Source organism: Neodiprion virginianus, chromosome 1 (genome assembly GCF_021901495.1).
Source record: "Neodiprion virginianus isolate iyNeoVirg1 chromosome 1, iyNeoVirg1.1, whole genome shotgun sequence".
Classification (NCBI taxonomy): domain Eukaryota; kingdom Metazoa; phylum Arthropoda; class Insecta; order Hymenoptera; family Diprionidae; genus Neodiprion; species Neodiprion virginianus.
Genome location: NC_060877.1, coordinates 35,643,858 through 35,666,919, shown reverse-complemented (window position 1 = coordinate 35,666,919; position 23,062 = coordinate 35,643,858). Strand labels below are relative to the sequence as shown.

Below are 23,062 nucleotides of genomic sequence, written 5' to 3'. Positions count from 1 at the left end.
ATCGTTCGCTACTCATATGCGCCATGCCGCCATTTCGTTATTAATTTCAATGAAAAAATGCCAAAATTTTGTTGAAACTATAGATAATAAGGCTCTCAAATTAAAATTGCTCCAATTGTCACCATTTTCTTAAAAAAACTACAACACAAGAAAACATCTAAAAATAGGTACGGTTTGAGACCTTACAAGTTGTACCATCCCCTTAACGCTATCAATTTTTCTTCCAAACACTTCATAGCTGTAAGTTATTTAAGCTCCTGAGAATCGAACGATCAAATGTTTATTCATTCCTATCGGTACGCGACTCATAATTTTACGATACACCGGATGCGCACTGTTTGACCCCAACATCCTGTTTGCAGACGAAAGTTACACTTGCAGAGGTCAAACAATAGGCGGGCACTTAGTTATTCGGCTATTCTCCCGTTTCTTTCCCCCGTCATCTGTGCACTTTGCATCTTTGCCTAACCTGACCTTCATACGCGCGGGTCTCTTCGTACCAGCGAAGAGTTGATCATCGCCACGCGTTGTGTTTACAAGAACAACAAACAGTTACGTTTTGTCCGTCTAATGCTTCCGCCCTCGAAGTCTGGCGACTTCGAGATTCCTTATCAGCCTATCGGGGAAGATAAAATTTTCGACGTCGCTGTGGAAGTGGATAATTAAGATAAATATCGGACAGTAGTTTACAGCGCCTAGTTGACTCGGGGAAAGCCTCGAAGATAGCGTTAGTCCATTTTCCTTCCCCCTGTCCGTGCCTGGTTCGGTATGTAATCATGAATGGAAGCTCGAGCCAAGAAGCTGCATTCTCGGAACTTGCGACCGACACTTGCACATTCAGTCAAGAAAGTGTCGGTCGCGTAGGCGGAGCTGCTGATCGGGAGTCAGAGGCTCGGCTCATGCGCCCGATTCGAAATCCCTCCCACATCACGTTCTCTTCGGTCATCCGGTAAAGAGCCAACTCGCGCGACGATTTCGCCGTGAAATGATGACGAGGAAGAAAAAGAGCGAATGAGAGAAAAAGCGGTTTTCATCTCTCTCTCCTCTCCTTCTCTGCATCGTGCCTCACCTTTCTCGCCTAGGCGCGACAAACTCTCGTCGATGATTGATGGTCGTATTTTTACTTCGCTAACTAGCTTCCATGGGCTCCGAGAATTATCATTATCAAATACCAAATTACCGTTTTCACTTTGCGCAAGGCTCTGTCAACGCGTTATAGCTGTATTTTGCACGGGTGCAACGTATACACGTAACATATAGGTATATATATTCAACGCACGATTGTAATTAGCAAGTACGGATAGCTTCGCACGGTTCTTGTCCCAACGTCATTAAATTCTCCTTCGAATCGATTGGAAGACGCTGAAACACTGTGATAAAAAAACACGATTTTCTTGTGACCAGAACGACGATTCAAGCGTCAAGAAAGGCGTGCATAGCTGATCTCTGCACCTTGAATTGGGCGTCTATAAGCTTCATAACTCGTTACTGCAGCCGACCGCCGTTATATTCCGGGGTGGCAAAGTTTCGCATAGTTTTGCCAAACTTCCGTTACCTAATTGTTCCGATATTCGAGCGCCCATATTCCGCTACCACTGAACATAGCGAAACTGTTACTTGTGGATGAAAATAGCATTCTCCGAATCCCTGAGTAATATACCTATTATACAGTGGCGCGGCTAATTGCAACGAAGTGTGATCGAACTTTGCGGAAACCGAATGCCGTCCACTTTCCTCAAGTTCATTTTTACCGCCAAACCGACGCATGCGAGAACGACAACAACGACTGTCCCAGAAAAGCGTTCGTTATGCTTTTTGGACCGCCAATTAAGAGGATCGTCACAATTGCAACACGGACACTCGGACCCTTTCCCGTAGTTTCGCATAGTTGGCAAAGTCTCCGGTTGGCCAGCTCCGACAATGCTTCCGAAACCTTCGTCACCTCGACTAGCCACCAAATTAACTATTTACAAAGGTGCAGGACATATCGCAGAAGTCGAGAATGGGTATTCGGGATACAGAGAATCTTGAACTTCCTCTATATCGGGTGCCGCATTACCGCCGATCCTCTCACATCGATCGGAAAATGACGTGAGAAGTTTCCCGAATTCGCAGCCAGAGCCAACGAGGCCCAAAGTCCCGTGATTTCCGCGCTGCAAGCGGGCCCCAAATTAACTCGTTGCTCCCAAGACCGGCAGACCGTAGTGCGGCGGGCCCGCTGTCGCGAGATAAGCCCCATGGGTGGGCCCCGTGCCCCCCATGCGACCCCGCAAGCTCCCCTATCCTCAGCGCACCTCGGGGCCTGCCCCCCACCGTCCGAGTGTCAAGGAAGGACCCGCGTGGGGCCCATAATGCATGGAGGCCCGCGAGAGGTGGCACAGAGCTCCAGCCGCGTGTGAGAATCCATTCCGCGCGATTTCACAGCGACGGTAGGGGGTCCTATTTGTAGTTTTACTCTCTCTCTCTCTCTTTCTCTCTCTCTCTCTTTATTTTTATTATTTTCTTTTTCATCCCTTTTCCATTTCGTTCGACAAACGATTCCGCCGCGGGGTTCGGCCGGGGCACCTCGAGAGCCTGAAATCCCTCGACGTCATGTACTCGGTCCACAGGGTGTGGTGCCCACCTATGCAGCTCTGATTTTACTCCGAACTAATCACCTGCGTGTTGGATTCTCGAGATAGAGAGAATTCTCACAGTTCGAAAAACCGTCCGAGTCTCGACGCTCTGACACCGTGGCTAACAGGATTTCTCAGAGTTTTTATACAGGCAAGCCAAGGAGCACCCAATCCGACGTACACGTCTCGAGAGGATCCCAGGGTTACACGTAAATATTTGGAACACGATGAAGGGAAAAAAGACGAAACCTCTTGGCTAAAGTGCCACGCATCGCGCGACCACACCAGACTTTCCGAACTGGTTAAACGAACGTGCATGATACTCTGGATTGTCATCCAGAATCGTATCCTCATCAGGATAAACGGTTGAAAATTGGATTCATCAATCCGTTTTGACGAACAACGCGTTTGTGAAACGACGACCTGACACCTTCTGCATCCGGAAAAGTATCGTGTTGTAATTGTCACGTGGAAAAAAGTTTTGGTAAGCAAAGAACTGGCTCATTACAAAAATCACGTTTTGGTTGAGTGAAAAATGTGAGAGTAGAAAACGTTGATCGAGGAATCACAGATCAAGTTATCTATCGTCGATGAGGTAGTTTGAGCAGCCTGCGACGAGTTTTGAACTTTGAACCGATTTAACGAAACACCTTGATTGATTTATGGGACTATCAGTGAATTCCGAAAAGCTGTTTATCAATACCAAAACTATCGGACGGAGGAGAAAATAGGGAAAAGCTCACGTGAACGAACGTTGGCTGGACGTGGGACTGAAACCCATTGCGAGTTCTTCCGAAGTGATCGGAATCGATCCAAGGTTGATCGGTCTGACACACGCTGTTCGAAATGAATGAAAATCGAGGCTGTGTGATGAGGAACGAAGAATCAGGGTTCCGGGGACCCGGGCACATGCATGGAAGCGTTGCAGTCTAGCAGGCATCGAAATCCAAACTGAGCCGGTGGGTGGAGGCTAGCCTCCGCCTCCTGGCCAATGCGGTTGCCGACTCCCTGGGGGCGCCCGATCCTCCGGGGGTCCCTGATCCCTCTCCTCGCCGAGTAACTCTAAGGACTTGTGCCGTGCAGCTTGCCGCTCTCTAGTCACTCCACTAGGCCCCTTCGGCTCCTTAGTCGTCGTTTAACGGGAGACCAGCCAAGACGCGATTAGCAGCAACGGATTAGTACCTGGGCCGCAAGTCTCACCCACCGGGAATCCCAGGGTGATTTGGTGCGTCGACGGAGGATTTAAACGATTGTCGTATTTTCGCCTCGTTCAGTCATCGACGAGTTCTTCAAGTCAGTGCGCGGAGGAAACTTTCGTCGACATTCGGCCGGACTATGTTCCGAGCAAACTGTTCAGTGGATCGAGATGGTACGTCAGTGCTGTGCTGTTGACGATAAGTCGACGCCGTTGACATCGGGCGATATTGACGATTGACGCTTACCGTCTCGAAGTCAAGGCTCGGACCGAGTGACGCCTTCGGTGAGAAGGAATCCAAAGATGCTGTTCAAAGGTAATAGCTCCCGGCTCGAACTGCTGATCGGAAAAATACAGGCACACAAGGAATCGCCGTCGCCACCGCAGGACGAAAAATGTCACCCCAAATCCAAAGGTCTGATTTCAAAATTGAAACGCCCTTTGCACCCTCATCAGAACCATTCGTGTAGCACCTTCGAAAACCCTCTTCGTATGATTCTTCTCACCCTTCTGTCCTCGCCTAATTCGCTGCATCTTTTTCCAGACGTGCCTGATCAGTTTCATTTCAAAATACTTTCAATCCAATCGAAACTAAACCCTTTTTCATAACCTTGACAAATTTTTTCATCCTCAACCTTTGACCTGCTCTTGGCTTTTCCCAAGTCCCGGTGGCGGCGTGTCCCATTTTTTATGGTATATCTTTCACCGTATCACATTGCATCACACATGTACGATAATATGTATATACCTATATAAGTATATAGCCCGGCTGTAAACGATGCCATCTACTCCACCAATGGGCGAGTCGTAAATTGATTGAAAAGTTTAGTAGAACGCAGTTACTCTCGCAGTCATCAACCAGATCTCATAATTCTTTGGGTTCGCGTTGATTTAGCTCTATTATTAAGCATCGCCTAGGTCTATAAATAGCTGTAAGGAGCTGACAACATGCTCGCGGCATTGGCAGGTCGCGAAAAAAGTTGACGGTGTTAAGTGCTGCTATTCTCGCCCCGATGACACACGCCCTGATTGCGCAGGAGGTACTCTTTTCAGTTGATATGGAAAGTCGTGGACAGATCTAAAACCGTACGAAACACTTTGTTATACATATACAACGCTCGTCGCGTCGCGCCTTTGCGTCACGTTTTAAACTGATCTTTGGCCCTTGAGCTTACAGATTAGAAGCTTAAGCTTGAACGCGTTCCTTAACAGTCTTGCGCATTCGCCCAACTGTTGCTCTCTGCGAATCACGATCTTTGCGTTGTCTCGACGTTAACGTGACTCAGAAGCCGACCTGAATTCAAAGCCGGATTTTCCAAGTTCGTCGCACGATTTCTTACGGGCCAAGGGTGTTTGTTCATTTGCAATCGCGAGAGACCCATGAAGGAACCTGACGAATCTAGGATGGTAGCTACTGGGATTGATACTTTTCATGTGTAATCTTCGATCGTACGAAGAGTGAAAATTCTAGGAGTCGTGAAATTTGTAAGGCAAGTGATCAGACTGTACTTTGTGATTGAATTCACGTGCTTGTTCGACCTTTTCAGATCTCGATTAGATAGATTCCTTCGCGAAACCTTCACGAGCCGACTGTGAGTTAACTTTGAGAGGAATTGAGAAAATTGATACAATGTTTCTTATTTGGAGAAGAACCGAACCTTTTCTGTAGCAACGAAAAAAATTAGTAGAAATACCGAAGATCCAGACCGTGTGACACTTGTTCTGTGGTTGATTGACTTTTGATCATTGATACCGACTGTATAAAGATAAGAAAACATGCACGTTGATCCCTGCTCCGAATAGAATAATTGTCTATATTTCACGCGAACGGTGAATATTGTGATTTCGATCGAATCCCTCAATCCCACCCAACCACTATTGGTTGTCAATGGTCGATCGGTTATCAAAGAAACGAAGCTGCTTGTAAAATATCCATTATAACATGATCGTCAATCCGCACTTACCACATTTGTCAAAGTGTACCGAGAACAGTCTCGTCGAATTTCCAGCCAACAGCTCGACGACCACGTCCGAAGGATCGTAATTAGAATGATCGGCAGACTAGTGAGCTAAATTGGGGCTACTTCCTGACTCCTAGAGCTAATGAGAGCAGTTAAGCGAGCGGCCCGAGCTGGGACGAACGTACCCAGTAGCTCAGAGATAAGTAAGTGGTATCAGAGAGCCTGCGAAGTACGAGGTGGTATGAAGAGGCCTCCTCAATTCCGGAGTCGCGTGTCGGGCGCGAGCGCGTGTTGAGTTCCTGTGACTAATGCAAAAGTGGCGCCTAGCGAATTGGGCCCCGTGCGTCGAATAACCCGCGGGTTTGAATTGGCCGCGTGGGCAGAGGATGCGACCCATTTAGTGTCGTCAGCTTGTTTCTGCGTGCTTAATTACCGGCCCGTCATACGTCGTCGCAGCGTCAACCGTTCCATGGGTGGCGTTGATTGGCTCGGTAGCCGGCGAGAGCGGCTCTCGAGTTTCCAGCTTAATACGTTCAACCCTGGATTCCGTAAAATCTCTTAAATTGACTGGTGGGTGTCGCCTCTCTGTCCCTCTCGCTCGCTCAACGCTCCGCCAACTCGGACAAATGAGGAAATCGCTGCCCACAGTGTCCACATCGTCATTTCCAGGTTGGCCGGAGGTATGCGAGCGGCTTATCACCGTGGTACGTTTGTAACGCATCCGCATCTTACTGCAACTTTGAGATCGGTGTATCTCGTCTTTCTAAGAAAATCGACACCGTGAAGCTTGCAGGTTCTCACGTCGAGTCAGTGAAAAGCTTCCGCAGCCAGTGCGTCGATCTCTTCGATTCCGATCAACGACGTTTCGCTGCAGTTTCCGGTGGCAAGTATATTCACTACGTACGGCAACGCTTATCGCCGTTGATCAGAGTCCGTTTACTGATTCATGCTTCGGCGTAGAGATATGCCGTGAAACGGTTTTTTTCTTTCCACCTCTCTTTATACTACTAGCAGCTTATCGTTTTCATCCTCAAAATCGTAGGTAAGTAAGTACGAACGAGCCTAGATAACGGTATTCGTATAACGTGAAACACGCGCCTCACCAAAGAGGATGAATAAGCAAACGAGGGAAAAAAAGGCAGGGAGGGTCAAAGATCGTCGAGCTGCCGGTCGGTCAAGACTTTCCGTCAACGTATTGTCACAACGTCACGCGATTGTTATAAAAATTAATTTCTTCATGGTGCCGGGAACTTGACAAAAGTGGAAATAAAGACGTTTCCGCAAGCTGGCTCGACTCGAAGGATCAGTTCTCGTGCGAAGACAGACTATTCGCCGTACATTCCTACTTCGAGAATTGTACCCAAGTATTCTCGTATGTACGCATGTAACGTACGAGCCTCGGTCCAGGTTACACCTCGGATAATGATACAGGTTTTACAGCGGTCCGTTGTCACGAATGCGTGGAGAGCTGACTGCGGTAAAGACTTGACCGACGGGGTGAGGTACTTGCGGAGTTCGTAAGGCCAAGAGAACTCGCGTTTCAACTTCGGTTCGCCTTGGCTCGCCATAGACGGTTTTTTATCCGCCTGGTCGTACTCCCCGCCGATATGTGCGGGGCACATGTCTTGGTTGTAATATAAGTAGGTACCGCGAAATTGGCCCACTTTGCGTTGAGTTTGGGGTACCAATTGACCTTAGACTCAATTTATAACAATCTTGCTTCAAAGATATCTCTTCTCCTAGGCTGACCACCCACCCTTCTCCAGCATCGACCCCTGCAAGTTCCCGCCTCGCGAAAGAAGCCAACACAAATGCCTCCCTCGTTCGTCATCGTTATCTCGTCATTTCTCAACCAATTTAACGTATCCGTTCCTTCCCATTTTCGGCTTAACATGTAAACTCACCCCGCGTCATCACTGCGATGCATCAAGGCGGGGTGGCAGAGATTTGACATCCTTAAGCGTCGACTTGGACAATAAAAAGAAATGGTTCTTCTCCTCTTGCTACACCCAGTTTTCGACCACGTGACATTGATCTCCTTTCAACGAGGACGAGAGATCGTAAGCTTGTAAAGGATGAAAACCTTCGGAACCAAAGAAGGCTGTCGCGTTATTCGACTCGTAGAAGTCACTTTGTGAAGATTCTAACGAGTATCTCCGTCTCTGCCGACCCAAAAAACGACAATAAAATAATAAAATTGCAACATGTGTCTGGTTTAGTCGCGTATGGGACATATGCAAATTTGAACCAGTTATTCCCCGTGAAGTAAGATCGCATATCTACGCGTTTCATTCCAGTTAGCCTCCCGGCTCGTTTCTCCCGAATTACGAAACGTGTACAATACCGACTCAGCTACATGCGCCTGCTTATTTTTTACCTTATTTTTCTCTCCTATTCCATAAACGGTGTCATTTTCGTGCACACGCGGTGTCCCGTGGCGAGCTTGCGTCATCCCCGTCATCCTCTCACCCTCGTCGCATTAAAAATGGACGGCGGTGTGAAATTGCTTGATCGTTTCCCCTATATTCCCGGATCAATATGTAGGTCCCAGTTCCTGCGCCTTGGAAATAATCGTACGTCTCTCCTTTAAATTTTTCAGAAGCCTTGGGAACCGGAAGTTCCTCCTGGCACAGCGAAGATGGCGGTCCGGTGTCGAGGAGGGGCGGCGACACGCCATCTTCTTGCGCTACACCAACCTCGGCGAGTTTCCCCTCGGAACCGGAAGCGGAAGGTGAAAACGGGCCGCACGCCGACATGAACAACCCCGCGGCTCCTTATCCGTGCCAATTTTGCGACAGATCATTTCCCAGACTGAGCTACTTGAAGAAGCACGAACAGGTAAGCTTTTCACTTGGTAAAAAGAAAACATCCTTAAAGCCCCGTGAGGACACGGGAGAACTCGCAAGGCTCCAGACTCGGGGTCGCGTCGTTTTGCGGTTTGACCGACTCTCTCTCTGAAGAACCGCTACAACACAGCGAGTCGCTCTTCAACAGGAACAGAGACGTGGGTTGAAACCGCGCGAAATTAAGAGACGTTGGAAGGATCAGAGAGTGCGGAACCCGAATTATAACCGACGCGGTCAAAACGCCCGTTTTTCTTTGTTTCTGCTTTGCATGTCGAGACCATTAGCCACGCTTCCGCGTGTCCTAAGCCGGGGTCATCTTTGGGTCAAAATCTGGATTGTCCTGTAACAGGTTGCGCCACTCGCTTAGACGCATACAGATTTTGTGCCTATACGTTGTTCCGTACCTACGTACCTACGTGTAACGCGTTCCTCTCCGCAGGTGCCGTTCGACTCTGTACTCACCTCACGCGGGAACCTGTTTTTTTTTCATAGGTTCCTTTTTTACAAACAAAAAGGGGAAAAAATTTAGAAACTGTTGTTGCTCTGCATAATCGTGTGATAATATAAAATACCGTCTCTAAATTCGAAAAATTTAAGACGACGGAATCCACTGGTGGATGGACAGTGTAAGGCTCGATCCGTGTAAAATTCGCACCACGAAACGAAATTGTGGCAATAATTCTGGCCAACGAAATTTGCAATCGGTCAAAACGGCAAACTGCGATACGAAGTTTGTTCTTCTTACGATCCTCGAATTGGAATGACGAAGAATATATTTCTGTTCAAGTCCGAATACAAACATTGCATACTTGAGACCGAAGAATGGAATCAAGCGACACAAAACGGTCATTGGATTTTGACGGATTGACGAAGAACGTTCAATTATCGGGACTGCTACAAATAGCACGTGACTATAGTGTCATGAGGCGGCTGCGGAAGGCTAGAGAAGAAGAATGAGGAGTAAAAGGAAGTAAAAGTGGTGGAAAAAAGCGAGGCTTGTCTCGCGTACAAAGAAGCCGCCCAGGCTTCTCACGTCCTCGGGTATCTCGTATAAATGCTCCATGATTTTGAACTTAACTAAAGTTTAACAATAAGATCAAGTTGCGTTTTCTTGACCGGGTCGCAACGGCGGCGGTGCTCCAGCCCTCGCTACAAAGGATCCTCTTATCACACCCTCCGATCTGCCTCCAGGGTGACACCAAGACTCGAAAACACTTGATATCTTAACCGTGAACTTGTCACCGCGTCGCGACCGCCTTCGTGTTCCGCGTTCAAAGAGCCGCTGTCCGTTCATCGCAACTTCCAAAAATTTTGCTGCCGCTGCGGTTTCTATTCCTTTGTAAAATTTTTTTGTATTATTCAATTCTTGCACAGACGCCGGTCAGTGGGTCGATAAACGCAACGGTCTAGCTTTTCAGCTGTACGTACACCGCAGTTTACTTACCATTGTTACAAAGGGTGAAATCACCCATTTTACCCTCCCCCCCCCCCCCTTACTTATATAATGATCTGGTAGCGCTCATATGTGTTATAAAATGAACAAAGTTGCTTGCGTCAATCAACTTTATTGAAAAAACAGTCTTGCTTCCGACTTACACCGAGAAACATGTATCGCTATAATAAAAGCATTTTTCCCATCCTTTAATGCCTGCCTGTTTTGGTCACTTCTTTATAATTTCCGTAACACCAAAAGCGTTGCGCTATGTATAGGTAATATATTCCACGGTGAACACCGCAGAGCCCCAAGATTGCAGGTAACTCCGGATTTGATAATCCGGATGAGGTATATACGCTTCAGATTTGAGGATCGTTTGCCCTAATTATCAATTAGGCGAGTTTCAGACGGCGACCACAAGCCGAGCCAGGGAACGTAATCGTTACGTTACGGCGTTCCGTACGGCTCTCGTGCCCGTGTATTTCCTACCTTGTATGTAACCCGCGGAGTTAACGAACTTGTTAAAAAGTCGCGGTGTTCCCTGGCACCACGCCGAAGAGACCAAGGATCCAACTTATCCCGCTCACCGACCATCGCTAATGTTTCGACGATATACTTAATACGGTCAGCAGCCCCACGCTAGGTGAGCTTTAACGTCGCCGTTGGTTGTGCTTTTTACCGTCCGTCTATTGCAAGCTTATCCGTTTACACGTACCTATACTCTGTTGTTAAGTATTATTTTCGGCCACTACAATCGTCACGCCGCTTCTCGTTAGGAGATTGTAGATCCATTTCTCCCGAACTAATACCCTATAAGTCTCCAATTAAATCGAACTACCGCGCAGAAACAATGCCGCAATCATTATACCGAAGCTCAGTTATCGGATATAATAACCGTGGCGTTCCGCGATCCGTCGATGAGATCAGCGCGTGGATACAGATCGTAAGTCAGGATCGATGCACTTTGACTCCCGGGACGTTTTCGATACCGTTTATCAGTCAATTAAAACGTCTGCGATCTTTTTACAGATCGTTAACGCGATCGTAGTCTCGGAGAATGTTGTAGATATCTTCCTTCCAAATCCATGCAATTAAATACCTAAACCGAATTTCGTTAACCCTTTTCTAATATAATTTTGGTAAAAGGTATTTTGTGCACTCCTTTCAATGCGGGATGAAAAATGGCGTGTATTTCCACGCGTTACGCGGTTACTTCATGCAACAACACACATTAGGTGATTTACATGTGCGAAATACATGTAAGAATAAGGATTAATTAAAATAGCGCAACTGCAGAAAGTAAATCATTGCGCTTATACTTTGACTCAAAATGGCTAATGAATTTCGCGTTGTTGTTGTTTGCTTCAGAGTCACGGTGATCAGATGCCTTACAAGTGTAGCTGGTGCGCAAGGCTGTTTAAACACAAACGAAGCAGAGATCGACACGTGAAATTGCACACCGGCGACCGGAGATATCGATGCACGCACTGTGAGGCCGCCTTCTCCAGAAGGTAAGTTCCTAATTATACCTAACTCCTACCTACCCGCATGCGCAACGGTCCTCGATACCTTCACAGGCGATCAATTAGCCAGTCGCTGAAGATCGGCGTGAAGAATTACGTTTCATGGAACCAGTATTTAAGATAGAAGATTTATATACCGACGCGAAATTTTCAGGCGTTGATTAACTCGCGGAGAAATGTTACAATGTATAAACACAGAATCAATCTACCGGGAAATGAATGCACTCAGGGATTAAGCTCCTCGCGCTTAACTGGGATCGAGATGAACATACCGTAGTAATAGTTTTGAAACTCAATGAAACTTTCTAAGCCATCAAAATGATATAAAATAAATCACTTTCCCGTCCTGAGTTCTAATTGTTTATCTCGTATTTAGTCGGTGCAGGATAGGAAAAGGCGATAAGCTATAAAAGGATTTGTACCAACCGCCTCCCACACGCACAATATCTGCGCACAAAACCTACAAGGCGTACAGCTGCTGAGGTATGATATAACCGGGGAGGAAAAAAAAATTGTGTCACAAAAAAGATTAATAACATAGGGGAAGATTAGGATCCGGAGAATCCAGTTCTCGGTAATACTTATATTTTTCTAATTCAACTTTTTCAATTCAATGCACTTCGAAGGATTTCGCATCCGAGGTGTTGGAGTATAACAGCAGTTGGAATCACTTTCTCGTCTGTACCGTGTCATCGTTAATTAAATATTGTATACGATTGTTTACTCCTGGAAACTGGTCCATCCATAAACGTACAACGGTAAGTCACGACTCCCCGCAGACGAGTTGCAAGAAGGTCGTTTACCCCGGTTCGCGTTCGGGATCGCGGAGGTTGTCCCGTAGGAAGCATCCCCGCGAGGTTTCGTTTGACCGGCGTCGGTGTAACGGCGATAATTCAAAATCGGAGAAAAGTGAGTTTAGCCCCGCGTCCCTCCGGGGGTGACAAATGAATAACGATAACACGGTGACCGCGGGGCTACGCGCATTAGTCAGGCTTATTTCTCTCGCGCATGCCAGCGAGCCCATGCCATAAGCGACCCTCCTCGTCCTCCTCTCCGTCTTCCTTTTTGACTAGCTTCGGTACTCTCCTCTCCTCTCCTCTCCTCTCATCTCCTCCATCCGGAATCACCCGCAACTATCCCTTCCACCAAAGGAGGTCCTCGTTTCTCGGCCCTCTAAGCGCTCCGGGCGCGCGCCCGTATTCCATTGAAATGCCAAGCCGCGGGGTATGCGAGTGTCTTAGACACGCAGCAACCGGCCAAGAAACCTCCGCTTCGTTTCGTCGTGTTGGAAAAGTACTCATAACCTCTTTGCCTCGCTCCGTGGTTCAAACTTTAGCGCGTGCGTTCTACGCCGTGACCGTGCGCACGCACACCTAACCTCTCTCCGTACCGTGCATGCCTGTATCTCTTCTCTACAAACGTACGTTGTACGATTGCGTATATAAATGTATTACTGCCGTGTGACGGCCCAGCGGCAGAGCCGCGTATATATAGAAGGTGGGTAGGTGTTGCGGGACAACAGGTAGAACATTAGTCAAGTGTCTCCGTCCTCTGACTCCCTGCATACGTTTTTTTCCCTCCCCTCCCCTCTGCTTCCAACTTCTTCTGGCATCCAACGTCGAGGCACGGGGCCTCGTGTCTTGCGAGACCCGATCAAGGCGCGGTCGCGACCAACGGATACCTACGTCTCAACTTCGAAAGAGGTTAAGTTTGTCAGGACAGGTCCGAGTATATTCGAGGGTATTTCTCGGTCATCGGTTATGATATAAATATCTTCGGTTCTCGAACTTTTAAACGTTATTTTCACTGTTTCAACGGTTAGCTCCGCCGTCACGAAACACTGACCAATGAGGAATCGCGGCAGTGGTGCTCATGCTCTAGAAACTATAATCCATACTATGTTACCGCAATGTCTCAGCGTATATATATATCTTTTTAAGTTCTGATGGGAGGATTTTTTTCTGTCGAATTATTAATAGGAGGGACCTCGGTGATTGATCTTTGACGAACGGCTAAATCGCTACGTTATGTCGAAAGCTTTTTTTTTTCACTCAACTAGTTCAAGTTTCCGACGTGTTAGAAATCTCATTTAGTCTAATCCTAACCTAACCTCTCTAAAGTGCCATCAATATGACGTAATTTGATTCGATCAGATCACAGATTCACTTCACACCGAGTGTGTTCGTTGAGAAGGTCGTTCACCCTTGTAGAATTTTCATTATCGTGATGAGAAAAAGCATTCTTCGATTTCGCCATTTTTAAAGCTTTCGCTGAATCCCGGTCCTAACCGCCCACTAACTCTCGGAGCTGTCATCCTCTTGGACAATCGTGCTTTGAAATCTCCTCGCGCTTACGTCTCTATTCGTCCGTCGGAGCCCTCGGCTTGGGTGGACCCAACAAAAGGGTAGAGAAGCCTCAGGGGTTCTCATAACGGGGATTGGAAATGGACGATTTCCGAGTTGCCGCAATCGTCTATGAGCCGAGAGGTTGAGTGATCGGTAATCGATTCTAGTTTCAGATCGGTAGACACATGTAATGATACCGATTCGTCTTTGATTATTCGAGCCATTATACTACACGTATCGCGTATAGGTGTAAGTATGGGCATACAATTCTAACGCGTTCGAATGTAGGTATAATGTTTTGTCAAGCAGAGCGTGAGAGTCAATTTCCAATACAATCGATACCTGAAAATATATTATCTACTCGGTTCATTTCTCATCCTCCAACCTCTTTATACACACGAATCGGATTACTCCTAATTAGATTAGCCTCGCACCATTTAACCCGCTGACTTCGAGAACCGGCCTACCGCCGTTATCGCCGTAAGCGGATCCCTCCGATCGAGATATTTCGGGATTACAAAAACCAAACTTCTTTACAACTGCCTATTCGCTCCCGTGGGTATCGATCGAAGTTCAATCGAATTTAATTACAGAAAAAACATGTTGCGCAGTAAATACCACAATTTTCAAATCGCGTAAGCCTCAAATTATACCTAATTTTCAGGGAAGATGATTTTTCTTTTCAGAAGTTATAAGAAGAGAAATATTGAAGTTGGAGGGATCAGGATTCATTTCGTTGTTTTCGAAATCATTTTACGTTACATCGTGCTTGCTCTGATTGTGAATTCCGAAAGCATTCGAAAATGGTCTAGTTCATTACTTGTTAGCTTGGGCGTGCTTCTTTTTCCGTCCACAAGGCACAGCACGTGGGTGGTGTTACATCGAGCTATCATCTTTCAACGTATAATGATTTGAAGCAGAGATAAGCATTTAGAAGTGTTGCGTAACTGTACAACATCCCAGTTGAGAAACGATACTGATTATTCTCCAAATTCAATTAAAACTTGTACGAGGTATACTTTTTACTTAACGAATTAGCGATTCGATTAATTAGATTTTATGTAATTCACGCGTACAGCGATTGAGTGAAGAGAATGTCCGGTTAATTTTCGCCCTGGTTGTTCAATTCTACTTTGTACGCGACACAGTCGAGAAAGGGTAGCAAAAAAAAAAAAGAAAACGACGAAAAATAATTGATTTCTAAAATATAAAGAACGTTGTATAAAAGTTGGAAACTTAATTTTTCATACCATAATTCGCTGGCTTGCCTAAATTATCAACGCACATTTAATTTTTTTACGGCACGCCGACATTTTTTAAGCTGACTTTCATCCACTCCCCGAAGGCAACAACCCTGACGCATCTTTAATAATTCTATTCCTTTTGCTAAATTATGTCTGAACGATAACTGGTCATAGACGTACGTATTTACAGTAAAAATATTTGTTTACAAGTCTACGGTATCTCGAAATAATGAAAAAATGACGAAAAAGAACAAGCCTGAAATTGAAAAAGAAAAGAAAAAAGAAAAAATGAATAACCGCGTGTGTGTACCTCGGTGATTAATTAGCATGATCAATTAACGGCGAGACACCTTGCGGCGTGTCAAACTTACGCGTTAAGCCGATAGATCATCGAGTGCCTCGTAGCTCTTGATATACGCCTAAAAGAAACGGCAACAATTTAACCGCGGAAGGATATTTTTCAAGTATATATACAACGATTCGGTATAGACTTTACGCATGACTCGACATCGACGACGAAGTTAAACTTCGGTCTCATACTTTTTATTATACGGAAGATTTAGCGCGATATTCTCGATACTCATAGCCGCGTCTCACGCTTGATCGTCCTGAGGTTTTTGGTTCCCTACCGATCTCTTTATTCCAGGTGTGAAAATAAACGATATAGAATTAAAAGGAAGTCTTGAAGGAGGCAACGAGGGTGTTGGTAACTCGGCTCGATGTACGTGCACTACCCGTATACACTCTTGTTCGTAAATCGTGGGAACCTAGCTGCGTTTCTCTCGATATCCAACTGCAGGTTCGTCACAGGGCGAACTCATTGTCAGTAGCGTTTCAATTTCGTTCCTCCGACGACCTGGCGTAAGCTATGCAGTTCGCCTTGCGCTCCAGCCTTCGGTACCTAACATTATTCTTCGATCCCGAACCGATCACCGAGTCTCGTCTTATACGTGAGACGGCGCGATTCTTGGGTCCCCCCCGCAGGTTCGCTTTCACGCACGTGAGTCAATTAACGATTTTCTCTTGTTTTTCCCATACCGTTTCTGCCGCGGTACAGATCCGAATTGTACAACGACGAACGAACGATTGTTTTTCATTCTTTTCCACTTCCAACCGCAGAAACCAAACCCAATCATTGTCGATATACAAACAGTCGGTACAAACCGATTTTCTACGTTTTCCTAGCCGACATGGGAATCGGAACGGCGCGGGTCGCTTATCGTTAACCGCGATGAAAATAAGGCCCAAAGGAGCAGTCGGTCGCGCATGCACCCCTGGCCGCATTCACTCTAGCGTTGAATGGCTTTGTAGGGGAGCAAAAAGCTCGGGACCCTTTAGAAATCAGTGGGGTCCCCATACGCCACGGTCCCGCGTTCTCCAGCCGAAGAAGAACGATCGAGTCGCTGACGCGACGGGACAACACGTGAGAGACTCGAACGGGGGCCTCCTTCTTCGTAGATATTGCGGGCGGGCGCTCGAATGACCGTTGGAGGGGGGAGGGAGGGAGGGAGGGAAAAAAAGAAGCTTCGTTTCAGCCGATCTAAAAAGTTGATGAAGACTTCTCCGAGAAGCGGGTACCCCGGCTGACCCCGCTCTTCACGCCCCCATGGCAATTAAAATCCCCCATCTCGCATGCGCGCTGGTGTATGGTAGGCGACATCATCGAACCGAGAGGATCTGTTTATTTCTGATTTTTCTTTTTTTTTTTTTTTTCTTTTTTTTTCACCCTTATTCATTTTTTATCTGTATTCTTCTTTCAGCGACCACCTGAAGATTCACATGAAAACGCACGACACCCAGAAACCGTATCAATGCACCGCCTGCTCCCGTGGCTACAACACGGCGGCTGCTTTAACGTCCCACATGCAGTCGCACAAAAAGCACCATCACGGCATTACGCAGAACTCGAAATTGGACTCCGATTTCGGACGGAGAAGCGTCTCATCCCACAGCACGGCGTCACCGCCCGTACCGAACTCACCGTCGCCGAGTTTGAACCTCACTCTGGCCTCCAGGAACCAGGGTAAGGGATCACCTATGGTACCCAGCGCTTCGAGCACCCCGGTTCTCCACTCCCCGATGAAGCTGGCCTGCATGTACTGCACCCGAGACTCATTCACAAGCATGCAACAGCTCCAGATGCACGTCCACGCCATGCACCGGGCGATCCTGAGCGGGGATAACCGGACGATGCCGTCGCCGGGTCAGGTTTCGGAGGTCTCGAGTCTCTCGAGGGAGCGGATGTTCGACTCGCAGGAAAAACCGTTCAAGGAACAGGAGAAGAAGCTCTCGGACGAGAGACAGGAAAAGGGATCGGAGGGTGGTAACAACCTCTGCGTGAAGACGGAGTACTTCGACAACAGCGGATTCTCGTGCGGCCAGTGCACGATGAAGTTTTCGAATCTCGGGACCCTCAGGGACCACCTGATATCCATTCATCGGGTCGACGGGTTCGGGGCAACGCTGATGTGCCCGCTCTGCGGAATACCCTGTATCTCCGCCGCCGCCTACGCCGAGCACTACGTTCTCCAGCACTGCGACGATCGGAGGATCAACTACGCGGAGAACTCGGACTACGCCGACCTCAAGACGACGTCCAGGAACAGTCTGAAGGCCGACGTTCTCGGCTACGGCACGAACAAGTCGTCCAGGGACTCGGAGAGAGCCGTTAAACAGAGCGACAGGGAATCCGCGGAACCGAAGATGGCCACCAATGGAAATTACGAAGCGAAAGATCAGCCCGCTGACCTGACCAACAAACACGGCCGATCCGGCGAGGTCTATTCGGCTGGAACTCTGCTCTGCGGTCAGTGCGGCGCTGCTCTGAAGGACTTTGAATCCTTCCGAGAGCACCTGGCCAGGCATTTGCAGGCCGACCACCGCAAGGAGGTAGCCAAAAACCCGTGCCCGAAGTGCGACGCTTCTTTCCAGGATCGCGAAGAGATGCTGGGGCACCTTACCAAGCACTTTCTTGGCCAGGTTACGAAAGAGTACGCCTGCGGGGTCTGCAAGAAGTTTTATCCTCATCCCGACCTCCTTCAGAGGCACCTGCTCGACTCCCACGCCCACCATTTGTACCGGTGTGCGCTCTGCCGGGACACCTTCGATTCCAGAGTGGCGATCCAGGTCCACTTCGCGGTGAAGCACAGCCAGGAATGTCGCGTGTATCGTTGCAGCGTCTGCCCGACAACGAACAACGAGAATTCACCCGGCAACTCCCCCGGGGGTGGAAACAGGAACTTGTTTAGAAGCGAGGCGGAAATGGCGAGCCACGTGCGAGCCGTTCACGCACCTCCGGTGGCCGTGGCTGAGGGCCCGATGATGCCCAGGAGTCCGGCGACCACGCCAGGGACTCTGGGGGCTAACCTGCGGTGCGTTTTCTGCGGTGTCTGCTGCGGCTCCGATTTGGAGCTTCAGCTGCACCTGGCGAACCACTCGGCGAGTCTGTATCGGTGCCCGATATGCCGGGAGGGTTTCGCGGTCGAGTTTCTTCTCGACAAGCACATGCAGTCGCACCACCTCGGCGGACTGCCGACCGGGCAAACAACCCCGCGTGAAAACGGGCGAGTGATTAATCCTAGAGCGAGTCACGGGACCGAGGATCCCGCGGGGCGGGTCCAGAAGAGAGGAAGATCCCCGGCCAACAGCAACAACAACTCGGTCAGCCAGAGGGACAACAACAACAAGAGGCCCAATCACGGGAGCAACGCGGCTCAGCATTGCGAGCTCTGCGAACGGGGCGAGTTTGCAAACGACGCCGAGCTTCAGGCCCATAAAAAGCTCGCCCACACGCCGCCCAAGGCCCAGAACAAGGCCCTCGCTACGCTCAGTCTGACCTGCGCCTACTGCGGTGAGGTTTGTAGGTCCAGGAGCGAGCTCGAGTCTCACACCAGGGTTCAGCACGCCTCGAACGAGCCGGGGGGTCGGCACAAGTGCAACATATGCGACGAGGTGTGCCCCTCCGGTTCCACCCTCGCTGAACACAAGCTACAGAAACACTGCAAGATATTACTCAGCGACACGTGCTTCGTGTGCCGTGGTGTGCTCAACTCGGAAAACCAGTTTCTCGAACACATTCAACGCCACAGCCTCGAGAATGTCGACCCCCAGCAGAGGGTCGATAACTCCTTACCTCATCTTCCGTCGCCTTGCGTTATCTGTCGACAAACGCTTATCACCGATCTAGAATGTCGCCTGCATGCCAGGTATGTGGAATCATATTTTGCGACTTGTTATTAACGAGACTGGACTCTGTCCAGATCTACGGTTCCAAACTTTACCATTGCATAATTTGTTATACACGCGGGTTTCAGGCATAGACTTTTTGTTTTTTGTTATAACGCATTTTCATTCATCAAAGTTAATCTGCACGCTCTTCAAACATCTGTATTTTTTTTCTTATCCTGACCATAGTCGATACAAGTACGCTAAATAGTCAAAATGAACTTTCCAGGTACCACCTGAGGGCGAGTAGCTCGCAAAATTCGAGTCCAAACCTGAGTCGAAAATCACCAAATCCTAGCTGCTGTATTTGCCTGCGGGAATCCCCTGCGGAGGATGTCGTAAACCTGCCTTCGAACCCGGTGACTGGAGGGAACCAGTCCTTGCAGGTCTGTAAATCCTGCTACGCGAGGCACACTCAAGGCCTACCGATCCTCCACTCACCCTACGAGCACGTTCGCCACGGAGCTGGTAAAGAGGACCGCACCTGGGACCAGGCCAAATGGGAGTCGAAAATCTCCGCCAAGGATTTCACGAGGGTTCAGGAGGCCGCGGTCAACCCCTCGGACGAAGAGGTCCGGAGGTGCGACGACTGCGGCGTCAAATTCGAGGCCCCGGAGGAGCTGGAGGCCCATAGGACCCAGGAACACCCGCAGCGTGAAGAAAATCAGCCGAAGACTTATACCTGTATTCAGTGCCAGGTGAGTGTCGATCCGGTCCTCGACGACGATTAAATGGACTCGTAGACCTTTGATGACTAATCGAGAAACCTTTCCTCCCAGATCTCCTTCGCGACGGAGGCTGAGATCCAAAAACACGTGAGAAAGGAACACCTCGAATCGACCGGGAAACCCTGTACCGACGCCCTCAGGTGTCACCTTTGTCTGACCGAGGCGTCCAGTCCTCTTCAGCTCCAGGCTCACCTCATCGAGCACACTTTCGCTGGGTGTGCAGCCCTCAGTTGTTACATTTGCCAGGCTCTTTTCACAGCGCCGGCAGGTTTGCAGGTACTTGTAGTACCTCCACGATTAATTCTCGAGGATTAAGACTCCGCGGAGAATCATCCGGACTCTCGTCCGAGCTTCTCTCACACTTGATGAGTTGTTGTTTTTCCCTCCGCAGAACCACATGCTGCAGCAGCACGGACTCGGCGCCCGTCCATACGACTGCAACTTGTGCAGTCTCAAGTTCTTCTTCCGAGCCGAGCTCGACCATCACGTAATTACGTCTCACCGTTCCGGGGGGTCGGTGTCACCGGGTGATCACCAGCCGACTTCGACCGCGGTTACGATAAGGAATCTTGATGGTGATAACAAGGAGACCGAGCAGAGGAAGTCCCACGAGGTCAGGGTGAAAGACGAGATGGTAGCCGGCGAGGAGGAAGACGTTAACGTTGACGAGCAAGGGGACGAGGAGGCGAGAGATCGAGATCAAGAAGGAGAGGAGCGAGGAGAAGAAGAAGTGAAAAAGGCGAAAGTGACCGCGCAAGGCGAGCCGGAAGGATCCGTGGAAAGAAACGATTCGTGATTCGCTGTAATTAAAGAGGAAAAATGATAAATAAAAGAAGGAAAAAACTGCGTGCGGAAGAAAATTACCATCTGATCGACCACTTAATCAGTCGACTGTAAATCAATCGGGAAATTTCAGAAAAATGAGTTTTTGTCGTATCTGCAACGGGAAAAGCTGAAAGCACGACTTGACTGAATACTATGAATTTATTTATTTTCGCGGTTTTTTTTTTTATCTTCTTTTCAGTCTACTCGTTTACCACAAACGAGCAAAAAGTTCGATTATCTAGAAAGTGAAACGCAGAATTTAGCAATAATTTTCTGTTACAGTTAAATGTAGGTACAATAAACTTTTCGATCTGTAGCAACGGAAAGTCGAAGCTACGATCCGCGATTATAGGTACAGAGTAATAAAAATTTTACGCGAAAAGAATTTATTCTTGATCGTGGCACGTTTATTGTTTAATTGTTAGGCAATTATTATATTTATTACTGTCATCATTATCATTAACACATATTATACATTTGCAAATTAGATGTGGTACTTCCGACAAGCTATTGCATTGAAAACCAATCTTCTGTCGACGAGTGAAATCGGACGAAAAAATGTGGGAAACTGATAAATAAATAGTTACTTATAGAGATAATATATATTATATATACACGAACAAAAATTGTAAATAATTTTTCAACCCCACAAATACGCGAAACGTAAAATACGCATAAGTATACATATGCATATACATATATACAAATATTAAACGTAAGCTTATACTCGTTAAATTTGACTATAAAATAGCGTAGCATAATTTTTTTAACGTTAAATTTTTCAATATTTATCGCTGTCTTGGATACAATTATATATTTAAGTGCGATAGTTATTCTCCTTCTAAATATGTTATTACATTATATCTTATTATATTATATTATATCTGTTGATAGTTTATTTTATAATGCAACGATATTTTCCGACTAATCGTCACTTTCCCCTCACGAAATGATATTGAATTTTTTACATTACTATACAGCTGATTCGTTTCATGATGACTTTCAAATTAATCGTTCTCTACATTCCAGTCGAAATTATCATTCGCATTATTATGTTTGTTAGGTGTGGTTATTACTGTAGTGATGTATACCTATATTTAATATTATTTGAATCCAATTAACAGATACGAAAAATCCGTTCGTTAATTTTCTAATAAGTATAATATACATAGAATCAATGCATAAAAAAGTATTCCATAACGATGTAAAATCTCACATACAAACACAAACGCCACGCATTACCTATAATCATTTATGATAATGATGAAAAACGTTAATACGGTTTCCTGTTGTAAATACGTTGAAGTTTTTAGTTAACCTTGACACCACGTCGCTACTAATTTATTCTTAATAAAAATACTAATAATGATAACAATAATACTAATAATAACAATAATAAAATATGGTATTACTACGATGTAGGTAAATGAATGAAATTTGTCGGAAAGCAAAAAAGAGATAAGAAAAAAAAAATCGCAATAACCTGTCCACTAGTATTAGCACAATCGGTATAAAATAATTCTGTACGAAATAAATTATTGTTCTAAATCCTATCTCTATCACATTATCCCTGGTACCGCATTGACCATAAAGTTAATCCTGCTGCACAGCCGCAGGAGGTGGATTATAATGTGTTTTAGTGCTAACACTAAAACGCGGATTAATTCAAGCGATTAAACGGTGGCACCGGTATCACTTTCCTATAAATTCAAGCTCATATGGCTCGTGGTTTGTAGGAATTGGCTGCAATATTGGTGTCTTGTGTTATTACAATATGTATAAACCGCACGATGCACGAGTACGTGATTTTGATTCCGATCTGTTAACCGCGTAACTACATCATTTTTTTGAATTCCAATTTATTTTTCACCATTCCGCCGTATGCGAGAACACTGCAGGCAACTTTCGTGCCCCACGATAATCTTTTATTTATACCGCCTTGTCTCCCGAAATGAGGGAGCACACCCTTGGGGTGTAATCCACCCGGAGTAGCTCGCTCAGAATCGTAAGGGTGGCTTACTCAGGTTCCCCCGTTTCGCTTTCGCGACTGAGATACGTCCTTCCTTCCTTTCTTTCTTCCTTTCGCATCCTCTTCGAAGACCTTATATTTTTATTACAATA

General features: G+C 47.0%; 1 protein-coding gene across 3 annotated transcripts in view; it reads left to right on the top strand.

The window, feature by feature from the left end:
* Window positions 1–22,206, top strand: part of LOC124303630 (zinc finger protein 423) — an 80,441-nt gene extending 58,235 nt beyond the window's left edge. Inside the window, exons 1-7 of one of the 3 annotated variants that reach the window (XM_046761109.1) lie at window positions 3,744–4,126; window positions 8,371–8,609; window positions 11,421–11,563; window positions 16,925–19,369; window positions 19,618–20,086; window positions 20,168–20,392; window positions 20,508–22,206. In XM_046761109.1, the coding sequence (XP_046617065.1) occupies window positions 4,114–4,126; window positions 8,371–8,609; window positions 11,421–11,563; window positions 16,925–19,369; window positions 19,618–20,086; window positions 20,168–20,392; window positions 20,508–20,912 (3,939 nt within the window). In that variant the 5' untranslated portion in view covers window positions 3,744–4,113 and the 3' untranslated portion in view covers window positions 20,913–22,206. Of the gene's footprint in view, window positions 1–3,743; window positions 4,226–8,370; window positions 8,610–11,420; window positions 11,564–16,924; window positions 19,370–19,617; window positions 20,087–20,167; window positions 20,393–20,507 lie in introns of those variants that run through there. The other 2 variants (XM_046761099.1, XM_046761093.1) reach the window with 2 other exon arrangements.
* The last annotated feature ends 856 nt before the right edge of the window (window positions 22,207–23,062 follow it).